Raw genomic sequence first — 17,881 nt, 5'->3', positions numbered from 1 at the left:
AAATTCAGACTTAAATTGAAGAATGTAGGGAAAACCACTAGACCATTCAGGTATGACCTAAATCAAATCCCTTATGATTATACAGTGAAAGTGACAAATAGATTTAAGGGATTAGATCTGATAGACAGAGTGCCTAAAGACCTATGAACAGAGGTTCATAACATTGTACAGGAAGTGGTGATCAAAACCATTCCCAAGAAAAAGAAAGGGAAAATGGTTGTCTGAGGAGGACTTAAAAATAGCTGAAAAAAGAAGAGAAGGCAAAGGGAAAAAGGAAAGATATAGCCATCTGAATGCAGATTCCAGAGAATAGCAAGGAGAGTTAAGAAAGCCTTCTTAAGTGAACAATGCAAAGAAATAGAGGAAAACAATAGAATGGGAGAGAATAGAGATCTCTTCAAGAAAATTAGAGATATCAAGGGAATATTTCATGAAAAGATGGGCACAATAAAGCACAGAAACGGTATGGACCTAACAGAAGCAGAAAATATTAAGAAGAGGTGGCAAGAATACATGGAAGAACTATACAAAAAATATCTTCATGACCCAGATAACCATGAGGGTGAGATCACTCACCATCCTGGAATTCAAAGTGAAGTGGGCCTTAGGAGGCATCACTATGAACAATGCTAGTGGAGGTGATGAAATTCTGTTTGAGCTATTTCAAATCCTAAAAGATGATGCTGTGAAAGTGCTACACTCAATATGCCAGCAAATTTGGAAAACTCAAGAGTGGCCACAGGGCTGGAAGAGATCAGTTTTCATTCCAATCCCAAAGAAGTTCAATGCCAAAGAATGTTCAAACTACTGAACAATTGCACTCATTTCACTTCCTAGCAAAGTAATGCTCAAAATCCTTCAAGCTAGGCTTCAAGAGTATGTGAACTGAGAACTTCCAGATGTTCAAGCTGGATTTAGAAAAGGCAGAGAAACCAGAGATCAAATTGCCAACATCCACTGGATCATCGAAAAAGCTAGAGAATTCCAGAAAAACATCTACTTCTGTTTCATTGACTATGCGAAAGCCTTTGACTGTGTAGATCACAGAAAACTGTGGAAAATTCTTCAAGAGATGGGACTACCAGACCACCTTACCTGCCTCCTGAAAAATCTAGGTTGAGAGGCAACAGTTAGAACCAGACATGAAACAACAGACTGATTCAAAATTGGGAAAGAAGTATGTCAAGGCTGTAGATTGTAACCCTGCTTATTTAACTTATATGCAGAGTACATCATGCCAAATGCCAGGCTGGATGAATCACTAGCTGGAATCAAGATTGCTGGGAGAAATATCAATAACCTCAGATATGCAGATGACACTACCCTTATGGCAGAAAGGAAAGTGGAATTAAAGAGTCTCTTGATGAAGGTGAAAGAGGAGAGTGAAAAAAAACTGGCTTAAAACTCAACATTCAAAAAACTAAGATCATGGCATCCGGTTCCTTCACTTCATGGCAAATAGATGGTGAAACAATGGAAACCGTCACAGACTTTATTTTCTTGGGCTCCAAAATCACTGCAGATGATGACTGTAGCCATGAAATTAAAAGATGCTCCTTGGAAGAAAAGCTATGACCAACCTAGACAGCACATTAAAAAAAGAGAGACATTACTTTGCCAACAAAGGTCCATATCATCAAAGATATGGTTTTTCCAGTAGTCATATACAGATGTGAGAGCTAGACAATAAAAAAGGCTGAATGCCAAGGAATTGGTGCCTTTGAACTCTGGTGTTGGTGAAGACTCTTGAGATTCAGTTGGACAGCAAGGAAATCAAACCAGTAAATCCTAAAGCAAATCAACCCTGAATATTCATTGAAAGGGCTTATGCTGAAGCTGAAGCTCCAATACTTTGGCCACCTGGTGTGAACAGCTGACTCATTAGAAAACACTCTGATGCTGGGAAAGATTGAAGGCAGAAGGAGGAGGGGACGACAGAGGATGAGATGGTTGGATGACATCACCAACTCAATGGACATGAGTTTGAGCAAACTCCAGGAGATGGTGAAGGACATGGAAACCTGGTGTGCTGCAGTCCATGGGGTTGCAAAGAGTAGGACACAACTGAGTGACTGAACAACAATATTCCCAACACTGCATCGTTAAAGAGGGATACAAAAATAATTAGCCATAGACATTGCATTGTCACTTTAGGGACAGAGTAAGATCTTCAACTATAATGAATATTAATCAAGTGATGTGAACAAAATATTAGGAGGAGGGCAGGGGTGAAGGGAATTTAATTCTTCCAGATGTTATCTGAAAGGTTTTTGTATCTCCTATCAGCCACAGTTGGGCTTTCTTAATGCCTAATTAAGACAGATGGAACCTTGCAGCAGGTCCACTTCCTAACTTGTTGGAGTAGAGGTGTTCGAGCTGTTAGAGCCTCCTTATGTGGATTATCAGGCTTATATTCAAGCCCACAGTCAAAGGAACCTGATCTTCAAGCTCGAGAATGTTCAGCTATATGGCCATGATCTAAGAACACAGCCAGAATCAACTGTGGCCCTGTATCCTGGACAACCTGCTGGTCAGTGTGGCAGCTGTGATAAGAAAATGTGACAGAATGATAAGAAAAATGTTAGTGTGAACTTCATCGTCCTATTAGAAAGCACATGTGTTGGTAGGTCATTGGGGAGAGAGAAGACTTTGCATGTGAGCAATGTCTACTGCCAGGAGAAGGAAATGGCAACCCACTCCAGTATTCTTGCCTGGAGAATCCCAGGGACAGAGGAGCCTGGTGGGCTGCCATCTGTGGGGTTGCACAGAATCGGACATGACTGAAGTGACTTAGCAGCAGCAGCAATGTCTACTGCCAACAAGCCTGGTGTGTATCTCAAGTGCCCTAGTAAACCTATAATACATATGGAAAACTTATATGACTTTTAAAAATGTGTGTCACTTTTTATGTTGATAACAATACTCCAATTCCATTAGATGTATGTTTGTAAACTAAACTGTACTAACAAACCCAAATTATCTCTAAATACAGGTGATACGAAAATCTAGACCACTGAATATAGCCACATTTCAGAACCACAAATTGTCACAACCGTATTAGTCATGTTGATCTAATAATCAACTTCAAGGATAGTAAAATGTTATGTTTTTCAATTAAATGAAATCAAAATTTTCATTTTTTTCCATTTAACCAAAAAATAAATGGAACCTCAAGGTATTGAGAAAATATTTTATTCATACATTTTTACATAATTATGTTTACACATTATTTTTCTGTCCCAGTAGATGTATACCTATAATTTCCCTATCCCAATGGATTCTCAAAGTAGATTTCCAAAACAAGTGAAGTAATTAATTAATAATTACAGGTGACATAGGTGATTTGGGCCTTATCCCAAATGACACCAATCTTATTTAAATATGCCTTGCTGTACAGCAACAAATTCTTGGGGACTATCGCTAGTGTTGCAGTGGATATATCACTAGTGCATACTTGTTCTTTTTTAAGAATGCAGAAATATTTGATTCTCTTCTATGTATCAGAAATTACAAGTTATTTATTTCAGGTCAATTATTAGTAATTGAACATTTATTTGTTGTATAAACAGTGCTAGGAGTAATCACCAATGTCATGTGGTCTAACCCAAGAATCTCATGATGTATATATTATTTTCTCATTTTCACAGGTAAGGAAACAGAAGAGCAAACATTTCTTATAACTTGCCTATGATTTAATAGATAGAGGCAGAGCTAGGAACTAACCCTAGGTCTGCATGGCTCCAAAGTCCATGGTATTCTGCATGTCACTTTGCCTTCCACATTGGCACGCATATCTAACTTTCAAAACTTTTGTGTCTTTCATACATCTATTTTCTTTAAACATACACAATTCATTTCAGGTTTGGGTCTTTGTCTAGTTAAATGGCCAGAACTTGATCATTTATTTACATAATCCTTCCCTGGTGGTTCAGACAGTCAAGAATCTGCCTGCAATGTGGGAGACCCAGATTTGACTCCTGGATTGGGAAGATCCCCAGGAAAAGGGAATGGCTACCCACTGCAGTATTCTTGTCTAGAGAATTCCATGGACAGAGAAGCCTGGCGGGCTACAGTTCATGGAGTTGCAAAGAGTCAGATGCAAATGAGCAATCAATCCTTCACTTGTACGTAATCTTAGTACTACTCATACTATAGCATGCCATTGTCATGATTCACAGGCACTGAGTAAAATGTGTGTGGTTGCTCATTGTATGTATATACATTTTCTTGTTTTTGTTCAGTTGTTAAGTCGTCTGACTCTTTGCTACCCTATGGACCAGAGCACGCCAGGTTTCCCTCTCCTTCACTATCTCCCAGAATTTGTTCAAACTCATGTCCGTTAAGTTGGTGATGCCATCCAACCATCTCATCCTCTGTCACCCCCTTCTCCTCCTGCCTTCAATCTTTCCCAGCATCATGGTCTTTTCCAATGAGTCAGCTCTTTACAACAGGTGGGCAAAATATTGAAGCTGGAGCTTCAGCATCAGTCCTTCCAATGAATATTCAGGGTTGATTTCCTTTAGGATTGACTGCTTTGATCTCCTTTCAGTCCAAGGGAATCTCAGTCTTCTCCAGCACCACAGTTCAAAAGTATCAGTTCTTTGGCTCTCAGCCTTCTTTATGGTCCAACTCTCACATCCATAGATGACTACTGGAAAAACCATAGCTTTGACTATATGGACCTTTGTCAGCAAATTTATGTCTCTGCTTTTTAATACACTGTCTAGGTTTATCATAGCTTATATGTTTTCTTAATCCTTAAGATAGAGGTTCTTTAAAAAACAAATTATTAATAAGAATATGTTGATCATTAAATTAGAAGAGTCATGGAAATGACTGAAGGTAATTAATATTCTCACCTGCCCTTGATCTGTGTGATCCATTTTGAAGTAAGGGAGCAATATTCTGAAGTTCTAATCTTTCAGTCCAGTTTCCTAGCTTTCTTTACTTTCTCTCTATCTCCCTAACTACCCTTTCCTCTCATCCTCCTCATATGCCCCTGCTTCTTATTTCTCTGTAGTTGCTTCATAGAACTGAAGAAACCAAAACATAATTAACCCAAGTTTCCAAATCTTTCAGTTTTCTTGCATTTAATCCTTGCCCATAAAAATATATAGACTCTTTGTATTGCTTCATACAATCCCATAAGTATAAAAAGGTATGGTATAGAAGTTAAGTCCTGGAAGATTTTGCAAAACATCTAGGAGGTTTTGCTCACAACAGTAAAAGTTCTACTTCCATTTTTCATCTTGAACATGGACACCTTTTAGCCCTTGCTATCAAATATTTTTTTTTATTCCAGGAAAAAGATCAAGGAAGAAAGAGATGTCAAATTTAACATCATATTTTTTGGCCTGATCAGTTGGATAAACGGAGACAGCATTTACTAAGACAGAAATTACTGACCAGAGGTATATTTGGGATGGGGCTGCAATATCAAGAGCTGCTCTTTCTATGAACATTCACGTTATTTACAGCTCATGTTATTGCAATCAATATAGCTATAAACATTCCTTTGCATATACCCCTTGCACACAAGTAAGACTTATTCCATGGTCTACACATAGGAATAAAACAGCTGACTCCTAAGGTAACTGAGGCTTCAATTTTAATATTTTCATGGAAACTGCAAAGAAAGCTTATGTGCACAAAGTGTTCTGTAAATAAGGCAAATTTACCATTTGAAATATGTATAAGATTATATTTAGGTTATGCTTAGGTGTGCATATAAAATGTGGGGTCATTCCAGTCAATTTAATCTCCTCTGGTTCTGATTTCAATAGGCGCTGTTAAATGAATAGATGGAGGCTGCAAACCGTACAACAGTGACAGAGTTCATTATTTTGGGATTAACGGATAATGTGACACTATGTGCCATCTTCTTTGTGATTTTTCTAGGAGTTTACGTAGTTACCATGGTGGGAAACATCAGCATAATCATCTTAATCCGAAGTAGCCCACAGCTTCACACGCCTATGTACCTTTTCCTTAGTCATTTGGCCTTTGTGGACATTGGGTATTCCACATCAGTTACACCAGTCATGCTGATGAGTTTCTTAAAAGCGAGAACTGCCATCCCAATCCTTGGTTGTATAGTCCAGCTTGCCTCTGATGTTGCCTTTGGGACTACAGAGTGCTTTCTGCTGGCCACCATGGCCTATGATCGCTACGTGGCCATTTGTGCTCCCCTGCTCTACTCCACCCAGATGTCACCAGTGGTCTGCTTCCTCCTGCTGGGGGCCTCCTACTTGGGTGGTTGCATGAATGCTTCATCATTTACCAGCTGTCTGATGAATCTCTCCTTCTGTGGACCAAATCAAATCAATCATTTTTTCTGTGACCTCTTCCCACTCTTGAAGCTTTCTTGTGGCCATGTTTATATTGCTGAGGTATCTCCAGCCATCTCCTCAGCATCAGTCCTCATAAGCACACTGTTTACCATAACTATGTCCTACAGCTACATCCTCCACTCAATCCTGAAGATGCGCTCCACTGAGGGGAGGAAGAAGGCGTTCTTGACCTGCACCTCCCACCTCACTGCAGTCACTTTGTTTTATGGGACGGTTTTATTTGTTTATGTGATGCCCAAATCGAACTATTCAGCTGATCAGGTCAAAGTGGCATCTGTAATCTACACGGTGGTGGTCCCCATGTTGAACCCACTCATCTACAGTCTGAGGAATAAGGAGGTGAAAGAGGCTATGAGAAAACTAGTGGCTAGAATACACTGGTTTTTCTGAATTAAATCAGATATAAATCTATAGATAACAAACTATTCATTTGGGGGATATTTTTGCTGGATATTTTCATTGATATTTATCATGACTGAGTGACTAACATACATACACATACATACGTCACTAACTTTATTGCTTTTATAGTGAGAAGCTTCTGTAAATATAAAAGACCAATGTTTCCATGTATAAAGTTAAGTGTATCACTAAAATGGGTGTCTTTTTGGTTAAAACTATAAATATGGATTCTTCAAGTTGAGAACACCTTTGAAAAATAATTTCTATTTAAAATCCCACTTGCCAATTATAGAATCCTATTTAAATGGAGAGAGGCCTCAAAGATCAAATTTAATTGTATACCATCTTGTAAAATAACATTTGGGAAAGAAACTTCTCATCAACAACATGTAATAGACAATAATGTTGGCAAGTCAGCAGTTCAGGGTACACCCTTAAAAGCGCTGTCTTGCCTTGGTAAAGGAATAATTCAACTTTTGGAAACATTGGTGTTAGTGTCTCAGAAAAGCTTTTGTTTATTTTTACTTTACTTGAGCCAGAGCAAAGATCATGAATCCTCTGTTTGACAATTAAGAAGTCCAACCCAGGTAGCACAGAAGAAACTGTAAATTTCAGCTGATTCCTCTCACAGCCCGTCTTAGCAGATGGCTACTAGAGTAAGATTTTGGACACTGATATTTCTTTGGAGTGAGAGACTGGGTTGTTGGGACTTTCTTTTAACAACAGTTGATAGATAAGAGATATGAAATCATGGTTTAGGCAAAGAATATATGCCACCTATTTTGTACCGTTACTTAAGGAGTTGTCCACTGTCACTACTTCCATTGCCCTTTTCAAAGGTGCTTATGTTCTAGTTTGGTTATGGCAGCTGCCTCTGAACCAATTCCCTTCCTCCTATACTCCTTTCACGATGACTTATGATTAATATTTTAGATAATATATTTTATTTATATCATATCGATAATGTCAGACAAATTCTGTGTGACAGTATCCCTATCTCCAAATACAATCTTCCTTGGAGGATCAATGAACTTCTTCACTGGCCTATTCTCCAAGACTCTCAAACTCAGTGTTCCCTCACTGACTTCTTCCCAAAACTGTTTCTTCTCCTCTGTTCCTTCCTCAGTAAATGACAAATCTTTCTGAGGTTTAGTACTCCAACAAATTTGGAGTGATCCTCACTGCACACCCATCAAAATGGTCAGCTCCCCCTCCATTCCTTTCCTTCTACGCATCACACATTGACCTCTTCCTATCTAAGTCTCTTTGGGTAGACCCTTAAACACTCCCTGATAGATTATGGTAAATCCATGCAGAGATTTTTCCACTCTAAGGGAATTCAAACACTGCAGTCATCCAGACGTAGGGAGTGAGGTGTAGTACTGCTACAGTCTTTATTGGAGAGGATATACATTGATACTCATCTTCTCCTAAATTCTAAATCAGCTAAGGAAATGACAAAAAGAGAAGATATATGGGAGAGCAAAATATTACCTGTATGAATGAAAGAGTTATATTAGAGAATGGGGTACATATGTGTGAACACATATATTTTTGTGTCCTGAATCCCAGAATTTGACCCTCTTTCCTTCTCTGTTACTGGCAGTAATGGAAACAGATCTCCCCAGTGAGTTTAGGCCTTTAACCATTGGCTTATGGATGACCAAGAGCAGCCAAGGACACTGAAGCCAGGCTCAGTCGCAAGAGAAAGGGTGAAGGAGGAGGGCTGAGAAGGTTATGGGTTGAACTGTGTCCCTCCAAAATTCATATGTTGAATTCTAGCCACCAGTACCTCAGAATTTAACCTTGACTGGGAACAGGATTCTTTCAGATGTAATTAAGATTAAGTCATATTGGAGCAGGCTGGGCTTCTAATCCAATATGATTGATATCCTTCTTTTAAAAAGAACAATTTGGACACGGACAACAGACAGAAAGAACATCATGTGGAGATAAAGGCAGAAATATGGGTATGCTTCTACAAGCTAAGAAACTTCAGAGATTGCCAGCAAACCACCAGAAGCTAAGCATGAAGTGAAGAGCAGATCCCCCAGTGCTTGGAAGGAACCAACTCTGCTGACTCAATCATCTTGGACTTCTGGCTTCCAGAACTGTGAGACAATATGTTTCTGTTGCTTAGTCAGTTCAGTTGCTCAGTCATGTCCGACTCTTTGCGACCCCATGGACTGCAGCGCCAGGTCTCCCTGTCCATCACCAACTCCTGGAGCTTGCTCAAACTCATGTCCATCGAGCTGGTGATGCCATCCAACCATCTCATCCTCTGTTGTCCCCTTCTCCTGCCTTCAATCTTTCCCAGCATCCTGATCTTTTCCAATGAGGCTTAATTCTGTTAAGAATTAAATCTTAATTTTGTTGCTTAAGATAGCTCATTTATGGTATTTTGGTACCACTGCCCTCACAAATGAATACAATTGCATATCTAGTTTTCTTTTCAAAACTTACCATCAGCTAATTTACTCCTAGAGGAAGAAGTAGCAAAGGCTTAGATGTCAGGAGCGTTATGCTAGTGATGTCTCTCCAAAAGTGGGGGAAAGTATATCAGGAATGGTAAAAAGTGTCTTTCCTAAACAGTGTGCCCAAAACTAAGGATCAAGGACACCCCTGTGGAAACAATAAAAAAATCCTTTGCATGATTTTTTGGGGGAAGTTTCCTACTTACTGTGGGTTGTAGATTGTTACATATTAATAAAAGGCAGGATTTGAACTTGGAGAAACTGTAAAAGATCCTGAAGTGTTCTGATATTTAAAGACACTTAGCCTATATAAATTTCAGGAAGATGTTCATCTGAAGTGGATTAGAACTTATGAAATTACTGACATTTCCCAGATTCCATAACACACTTATCTGTAGTGGAGTGTTAGAGAAGACTGGAAGCAAAGGGGCAAGAGATACTTCCTTAGGGATGAGGAAATCACTGTATATTGTGACTGAGTTGGTGGTTTCAAAAGTGTATACGTTTGCCAAAAGTCATCAACCTATATACCTAAATTGTGCATATGTAAATTATACTTCAATAAAGTTTCTATTTTAGGTTCTACAAGAGGGTATTCTTTCTTTTTTCTGTTTTAAGCTGAGGCCATAGAAGTGGTAAGACAGTATCATCATCTACCTACCCATGTAGTTTCTTAATTATTTCTCAAAGCTATTCCTTCACCTAGGGTACCTCCTCTAGATTCCTATATATTTATTCTTTTTGGTGTCCTTCACTCCTTTCTTTAAACCTTACATTAGTTTTACTACTGCTTTTAAAAAAACCATTATTTTCTCTTTTAAGACAAGTTTGCTGGTGATGAATTTTAACAGATTTTTTTTAATCATAAAATGATCCTTATTGAACCCTCATTTTTGAGAAAGATTTCTATTTCAGGTAGAATTCTAGGTCAGTTCAGTTTAGTTGTTCAGTCGTGTCCAACTCTTTGTGACCCCATGGACTGCAGCACACCATGCTTCCCTGTCCATCACCAACTCCCAGAGTTTACTCGAACTCATGTCCATCGAGTCGGTGATGCCATCCAACCATCTCATCCTCTGTTGTCCTCTTCTCCTCCCGCCTTCAATCTTTCCCAGCATCACGGTCTTTTCCAATGAGTCAGTTCTTCACATCAGGTGGCCAAAGTATTGGAGTTTCAGCTTCAACATCAGTCCTTCCAATGAATATTCAGGACTGATTTCCTTTATGATGGACCGGTTGGATCTCCTTGCAGTCCAAGGGACTCTCAAGAGTCTTCTCCAACACCACAGTTCAAAAGCATCAATTCTTCAGTGCTCAGCTTTCTTTATAGTCCAACTCTCATATCCATACATGACTACTGGAAAAACCATAGTCTTGACTAGACAGACCTTTGTTGGCAAAATAATGTCTTTGCTTTTTAATATGCTGTCTATGTTGGTCATAACTTATCTTCCAAGGAGCAGGCGTCTTTCAATTTCATGGCTGCAGTCACCATCTGCAGTGATTTGGAGCCAAAAAAAAAATAAAATCTCTGTTTCCACTGTTTCCCCATCTATTTGCCATGAAGTGATAGGACCAAATGCCATGATGTTAGTTTTCTGAATGTTGAGTTTTAAGCCAACTTTTTCACTCTCCTCTTGCACTTTCATCAAGATTCTCTTTAGTTCTTCACTTTCTTACATAAGGGTAGTGTCATCTGCATAACTGAGGTTATTGATATTTCTCCTGGCAATCTTGACTCCAGCTTGTGCTTCCTCCAGCCCAGTGTTTCTCATGATGTACTCTGCATATAAGTTAAATAAGCAGGGTGACAATATAGAGCCTTGACATACTCCTTTCCTGATTTGGAACCAATCTGTTGTTCCATGTCCAGTTCTAATTGTTGCTTCCTGACCTGCACACAGATTTCTCAGGAGGCAGATAAGGTAGTCTGGTATTCCCATCAATTGAAGAATTTTCCACAGTTTGTTGTGATCCACACAGTCAAAGGCTTTGGCATAGTCAATAAAGCAGAAATAGATGTTTTTCTAGAACTCTTGCTTTTTCGATGATCCTTGTGGCCACTACTGAGTTTTCCAAATTTGCTGGCATAGTGAGTGCAGCACTTTCACAGCGTCATCTTTCAGGATTTGAAATAGCAACTGGAATTCCATCACCTCCACTAGCTTTGTTTATAGTGAGGCTTCCTAAGGCCCACTTGACTTCGTATTCCAGGATGTCTGGCTGTAGGTGAGTAATCACACCATTGTGATTATATGGGTTATGAAGATCTTTTTTCTATAGTTCTTCTGTGTATTCTTGCCACCTCTTCTTTATCTTCTGCTTCTGTTCGGTCCATACCATTTCTGCCCTTTATTGAGCCAATCTTTGCATGAAATGTTCCCTTGGTATCTCTAATTTTTTTGAAGAGATGTCTAGTCTTTCCTATTCTACTGTTTTCCTCTATTTCTTTGCACTGATCACTGAGGAAGGCTTTCTTATCTCTCCTTGCTAGTCTTTGGAACTCTGCATTCAAATAGGTGTATCTTTCCTTTTCTCCTTTGCGTTTTGCTTCTCTTCTTTTCACAGCTATTTGTAAGGCCTCCTCAGACAGCCATTTTGGTTTTTTGCATTTCTTTTTCTTGGGGATGGTCTTGATCCCTGTCTCCTGTACAATGTCATGAACCTCCATCCGTAGTTCATCAGGCACTCTGTTTATCAGATATAGTCCCTTAAATCTACTTGTCACTTCCACTGTATAACCGTAAGGGATTTGATTTAGGTCATACCTGAATGGTCTAGTGGTTTTCCCCACTTTCTTCAATTTAAATCTGAATTTGGCAATAAGGAGTTCATGATCTGAGTCACAGTTAGCTCGCAGTCTTGTTTTTGCTGACTGTATTGAGCTTCTCCATCTTCAGCTCAAAGAATATAATCAATCTGATTTTGGTATTGACCATCTGGTGATGTCCATGTGTAGAGTCTTCTCTTGTGTTGTTGGAAGAGGGTGTTTGCTATGACCAGTGAGTTCTCTTGGCAAAACCCTATTAGCCTTTGCCCTACTTCATTGTGTACTCCAAGGCCAAATTTGCCTGTTACTCCAGGTGTTTCTTTACTTCCTACTTTTGCATTCCAGCCCCCTATAATGAAAAGGACATCTTTTTTGGGTGTTAGTTCTAGTAGGTCTTGTTGGTCTTCATAGAACCGTTCAACTTCAGCTACTTCAGCATTATTGATTGGAGCATAGACTTGGATTATCGTGATGTTGAATTGTTTGCCTTGGTAATGATCAGAAATCATTCTGTCATTTTTGAGATTGCATCCAAGTACTGCATTTCAGACTCTTTTGTTGACTATGATGACTACTTCATTTCTTCTAAGGAACTCCAGTTCTTCTAAGAAGAACTCCATTTCTACTTAACACCATACACAAAGATAAACTCTAAATGGATTAAAGATCTAAATTTAAGACCAGAAATTATGCAACTCTTAGAGGAAAACATAGGCAGAACACTCTATGACATAAATCACAGCAAGATCCTCTATGATTTGTCTAGAAAGATGGTACTGATGAACCTACTTACAGGGCAACAATGGACTCACAGACAAGAGAACTGATTCATGGACATAGCAGAGGAGGGAGGAAGAAGAGGGTGGGATGTATGGTGAGAGTAACATGTAAATGTATACATAACCGTACGTAAAAATAGATAGCCAATGGGAATTTGCTGTATGTCTCAGAGAACTCAAACTGGAGCTCTGTAATAACCTAGAGGGTTAGGATGGGGAGGGAGATGGGGGGTAGGTTCAAAAGGGAGAGAACATAGGTATACCTATGGCTGATTCATGCTGATGTTTTGCAGAAACCAACACAATATTGTAAAGAAATTATCCTTCAATTAAAAATAGATAAGTTCTTTAAAAAAAGAAACATTTTAGAGGTTCTAGATGAGCTAATCTTCTTCCATAATGTATTCAATTTTATTCTGGCAGGAAAATAAAGCACTAGCTTGATCCCTTTGAGGAAATGAAAATATAGTGCCCAAAAGGGTCATTCAAATAAAAAAGGAACTGATGTCTCCAAGTACAGTATAATTCCGGAGCCTTTTATACAGAGTGAAGTAAGCCAGAAAGAAAAACACCAATAAAGTATACTAACGCATATATATGAAGTTTAGAAAGATGGTAACGATAACCCTATATGCGAGACAGCAAGAGACACAGATGTATAGAACAGTCTTTTGGACTCTGTGGGAGAGGACAAGGGTGGGATGATATGGGAGAATGGCACTGAAACATGTATATTATTATATGTGAAATGAATCACCAGTCCAGGTTCAGTGAATGAGACAGGATGCTTGGGGCTGGTGCACTGGGATGACCCAGAGGGATGTGATGGGGAGGGAGGTGGGAGGGGGGTTCAGGATGGGGAACACATGTACACCCGTGGCGGATTCATGTCAATGTATGGCAAAAACCACTACAATGTTGTAAAGTAATTAGCCTCCAATTAAAATAAATAAACATATTAAAAAAAAAAAAAACAAAGAGAAAAAAAAATAAAGGTACATCCTAACAGAAAGTGGTGGTGTTTCCAGTGTAGGTTGGGTGTTGTGCTTTGCTGAGGATGATCTATTTCTGGTTTGACCTTGTTCCTAGGATGTAGCAATTACTCCTAAGGTGTAGTATTTCAGGACTCTCAAAAGTATACGGTGCTATGGGTCCCCTCTACCTTAAACAGCCTATCTACCAAACTCTATCAAACCAATGCTGCAAAATGCCCAAATCTCTGCTAAGATCTTCAAGTTCTCATAAGCTGATTTCTGCTTGGTGCTTGATATCTCACCAACCCATGTGCAGCTTGGAAGTAGTCAAATTCCATGATGAGAAATTATACATAGAATTTCAGGCTCACTGCTCTATAGTTTTTGTTTTTCTTTTCCCTCCCCAGTGTCTTGGCCTCACAAGTCTTAGGTATCGTTGACCTCCAAGTTCTATGTATACCCTACCTCACTACCAAAAGCCCCAGGTTGTATCTTTTTGCTCTGTCTCTACTTCACATAATATCATTTGGCAAATGCATTTATTTGTGAAGCTCAAGGAAAGCTTTACTGGGGAAATGATATTTAAACTGAGACATGAAGGAAAAAAGGAGTTAACTGGTCATTGAGAGTTGGAAATGCAGTTGCAGAAACTTTGGTGGGTGGGTAAAAGTAGTAATGTGGGAGGTTGAACTAATTATCCTTAACTCAAAGTACAGTGTCTGGTACAGAGCAAGCATTCAACAAGTATCTGTTGGTTAAACATTAATTCTAATCTATGAATTATTTATTTAATGTCTCCTTTATTCCTAGCACTAGCTTATGAACTGAGGAAATAAAAGTTGAGTATGTATTTTTCACAGCAATCAAAGAAATGTTTCTTAAAAACACAATGGTTTCCATTCAAGTGGTATGATATAAAGTGCTAGTTGCCATGTTCTTTTTAACCTCCAAAGCAATTTTAAGACTTTTAAAATAAAAATTTTATGTGTTTAAAGTGTTCAGCCTGATGTTTTGACATACATATACATAGTGAATTGATAAATACAACCAAGCCAACGACTTGATGGACATGAGTTTGAGTAAGCTCTGGGAGTTGGTGATGGACAGGGAAGCCTGGCACGCTGTGATCCATGGGGTCGCAAAGAGTTGGACACAACTGAGTGACTGAACTGAATTGAACATATTCATCTCCTCACATCTCCTTATCTTTTTTAGGTGTGATAGGAGTAACTTAAATTGACTCTTAGAAAATTTCCAGCATAAAATACAGTGTTATGAACTATAGTTATAATACTATACGTTCAATCTCTAGAGTTTATTCATCCTACATGACTGTAACTTTATACCCTTTGACCAACATCTTCCCGTTCCCTCACCTCCCCAACCCTGGTAACTACCATTCTATTCTCTACTACAATGAATTTAACTTCCATTGTCTCCAGATACATCCATGTTGTCACAAATGGCAACATTTCCTTATTTTTTTAATGACTGAATAACATTTCATTGTGTGTATATATCATATCTATTGACCTGATCATGCAGTTTTAGCTTTCATTCTGTTTCTGTGATATATTACATTGATTTTTCATATGTTAAACCAAATTTGCACTCCAGGGATAAATTCAATTTGGTCAAAACTTGGGGACTTACAATAATTAATGAAATAAAACATATACACAATGGAATATTACTCAGCCATTAAAAAAAATACATTTGAATCGGTTCTACTGAGATGAATGAAACTGGAGCCCATTATACAGACTGAAGTAAGCCAGAAAGAAAAACACCAATACAGTATACTAATGCATATATATGGAATTTGAAAGATGGTAACGATAACCCTATATGCGAGACAGAATAAGAGACACAGATGCATAGAACAATTTTATGGACTCTGAGGGAGAAGGTGAGGGTGGGACGTTCTGGGAGAATAGCATTGAAACATGTATATTATCATATGTGAAACAGAACACCATTCCATGTTCGATGCATGAGACAAGGGCTCAGGGCCGGGGCAATGGGATGACCCAGAGGGATGGGATGGGGAGGGAGGTGGGTGGGGGGTCCAGGAAGGGGAACACATGTAAACCCATGGCTGATTCATGTCAATGTATGGCAAAAACTATTACAATATTGTAAAGTAATTAGCCCCCAACTAAAATAAATAAATTTATATAAAAAAAAAAGAAATAAAAACTTCAGATAATTATATGAGGAGTTAGAGATTTTTCACACTAACAGGGAGATTTGTGAAAATGCAGTGATGAAGTTTGTGAAATGGCTGGTTAGAGAACCTCTAGCCAAACTTTAATTCAATGTTGAGCAAAGAACCACAGACCCAATAGTCTCTGACACTACCTACAATCAATGAAACTGTGATGTGAATCCCAATTGCAAACCATTTGGGAGCTCTTTTCACCAGTACTCACTCATATACAACTCCCTGTTTTGTCTCTTCAAAATTCTCTTTCCTTGCTAAGCTTTCTCCTATAAGTTTAACTTTGATTCTGAAATCTTCTTTCTATTCCACCTATCAACTTCTCACAAAGCACATGATCTACCTCTCCATCTAAACCAAACCTAGCTATCCAAGGAGGGGACTTCTCAGCTCTACTGAAGAGAAGTTGCTCACTTCCCAATTCTACAGACACCTGCGCACAATGTTGATATTCTCCTAGCCCCTCACCACATTGCTAAATCATTTACAGGCAATCTTCATGACATAATGTTTCACTTATTGACACCAATACTATCCAGCAATGAAAAAAATATACCATTTTTTCCTCAGAGTCCTTTACTAACCACTCAGTTTCTTCTTATTTATTAAGGACTTTGCCACCAGTCCCTTGATTCTTTCTCCCATCTCAGTCCCTCAGTCAAGCTACAACATTGGGAATGTCACTCACCATATGGATGTGCTATTAGACAACGTGGCCTCAGATGCCCAGCCCTCCCTACAGCCTCTCCCTTATTTCAAGTGGCCTCAGATTCAGTTATTTACAACACCATCCACCTCTGTGGTTTGTATAAATTCAAAGGTATTTATCTTTGTCTATGCTCTAACTCAGAATTTCAATTATTTGCTTTTTGAGGACTTGTGGAAGTCCATTATGAAATCATCTAGCATACTCTTTTGTTGGGGTTGAAAAGAATAGCTCTTTGACAGGTATCTGTATTATTGCTCGAATTTGACGTGCTAAAAGTGCATATTAGTTTTGAAGTAACTTTCATCACTTTATTTTTTCAGAAATACATCTGTTCCCACCTAGTTTCCTTATTTCTTTGAATAAAGTTAAACAAATATTTTCTTTCTTTCTTTACTTTTTTAAAAAAGTTTTTTAAAATTAATTTTCTCTGGGCATACACCCAGAGAAAACCATAATTCAAATGGACACATGTATCCCAATGTTCATTACAGCACGATTTACAGTAGCCAGGACATGGAAGCAACCTGAATATCCAACAGCAGAGGAATAAATAGAGATGTGGCATATATACACAACAGAATAGTAGTTATAAAGAGGAACAAAATTGGGTCATTGGTAAGGACATGGATAGACCTAGAGACTGTCGTACAGAGTTGAAGTAAGTCAGAAAAAGAAAACAAATATCGTACATTAACACATATATGTAGAATCTGAAAAAAAAAAATTAGTATAGGCAGTCTTATCTACAAAACAGAAATAGAGAGACAGACAGAGAGAACAAACGTATGGATACCAAGGGGGAAAAGGCGATGGGGTGAATTGGGAGATTGGGACTGACATATATATACCACAGATACATAGAAAACAGGTAACTAGTGAGAACCTACTCTACTCAGTGCTCTGTGGTGACCTAAATGGGAAAGAAATCCAAAAAAAGGGAGATATTTGTATATGTATAGCTGTTTTACTTTGCTATACAGTAGAAACTAACAGAACATTGTGAAGCAACTATACTCCAGATTTTTTATTTTTATTGGAGTATAGTTGTTTTACAAGGTTGTGTTAGTTTCTAGTGTACAGGTAATGAATCAGCCTACATATACATGTAGCCTCTCCCTTGTGGGATATTAAAATGTTTTAAAATTTCTCTGTATTGTGGTCTTTCACTCCTTTCAACACTAAATTTGTGTGTTTGTGCTTTC

General features: G+C 38.5%; 1 protein-coding gene across 1 annotated transcript; it reads left to right on the top strand.

The window, feature by feature from the left end:
- The first annotated feature begins 5,801 nt into the window (after positions 1-5,801).
- Positions 5,802-6,740, top strand: LOC145526831 (olfactory receptor 5P4-like). Its single transcript, XM_081543443.1, has one exon. The coding sequence runs from the start codon at positions 5,802-5,804 to the stop codon at positions 6,738-6,740; it is 939 nt and encodes a 312-aa protein (XP_081399569.1).
- Positions 6,741-17,881: the final 11,141 nt, after the last annotated feature.

This window comes from Giraffa tippelskirchi, chromosome 11 (assembly GCF_054371585.1).
Source record: "Giraffa tippelskirchi isolate mGirTip1 chromosome 11, T2T-mGirTip1v1.2.pri, whole genome shotgun sequence".
NCBI lineage: Eukaryota > Metazoa > Chordata > Mammalia > Artiodactyla > Giraffidae > Giraffa > Giraffa tippelskirchi.
Note: the sequence above shows the minus strand (reverse complement) of the source record. Positions and strands in the feature narration are given on the sequence as shown.

Bases quoted from the DNA above. Each gene is read 5' to 3' on its own strand.
- LOC145526831 (XM_081543443.1), top strand. From the start codon at position 5,802: ATGGAGGCTGCAAACCGTACAACAGTGACAGAGTTCATTATTTTGGGA.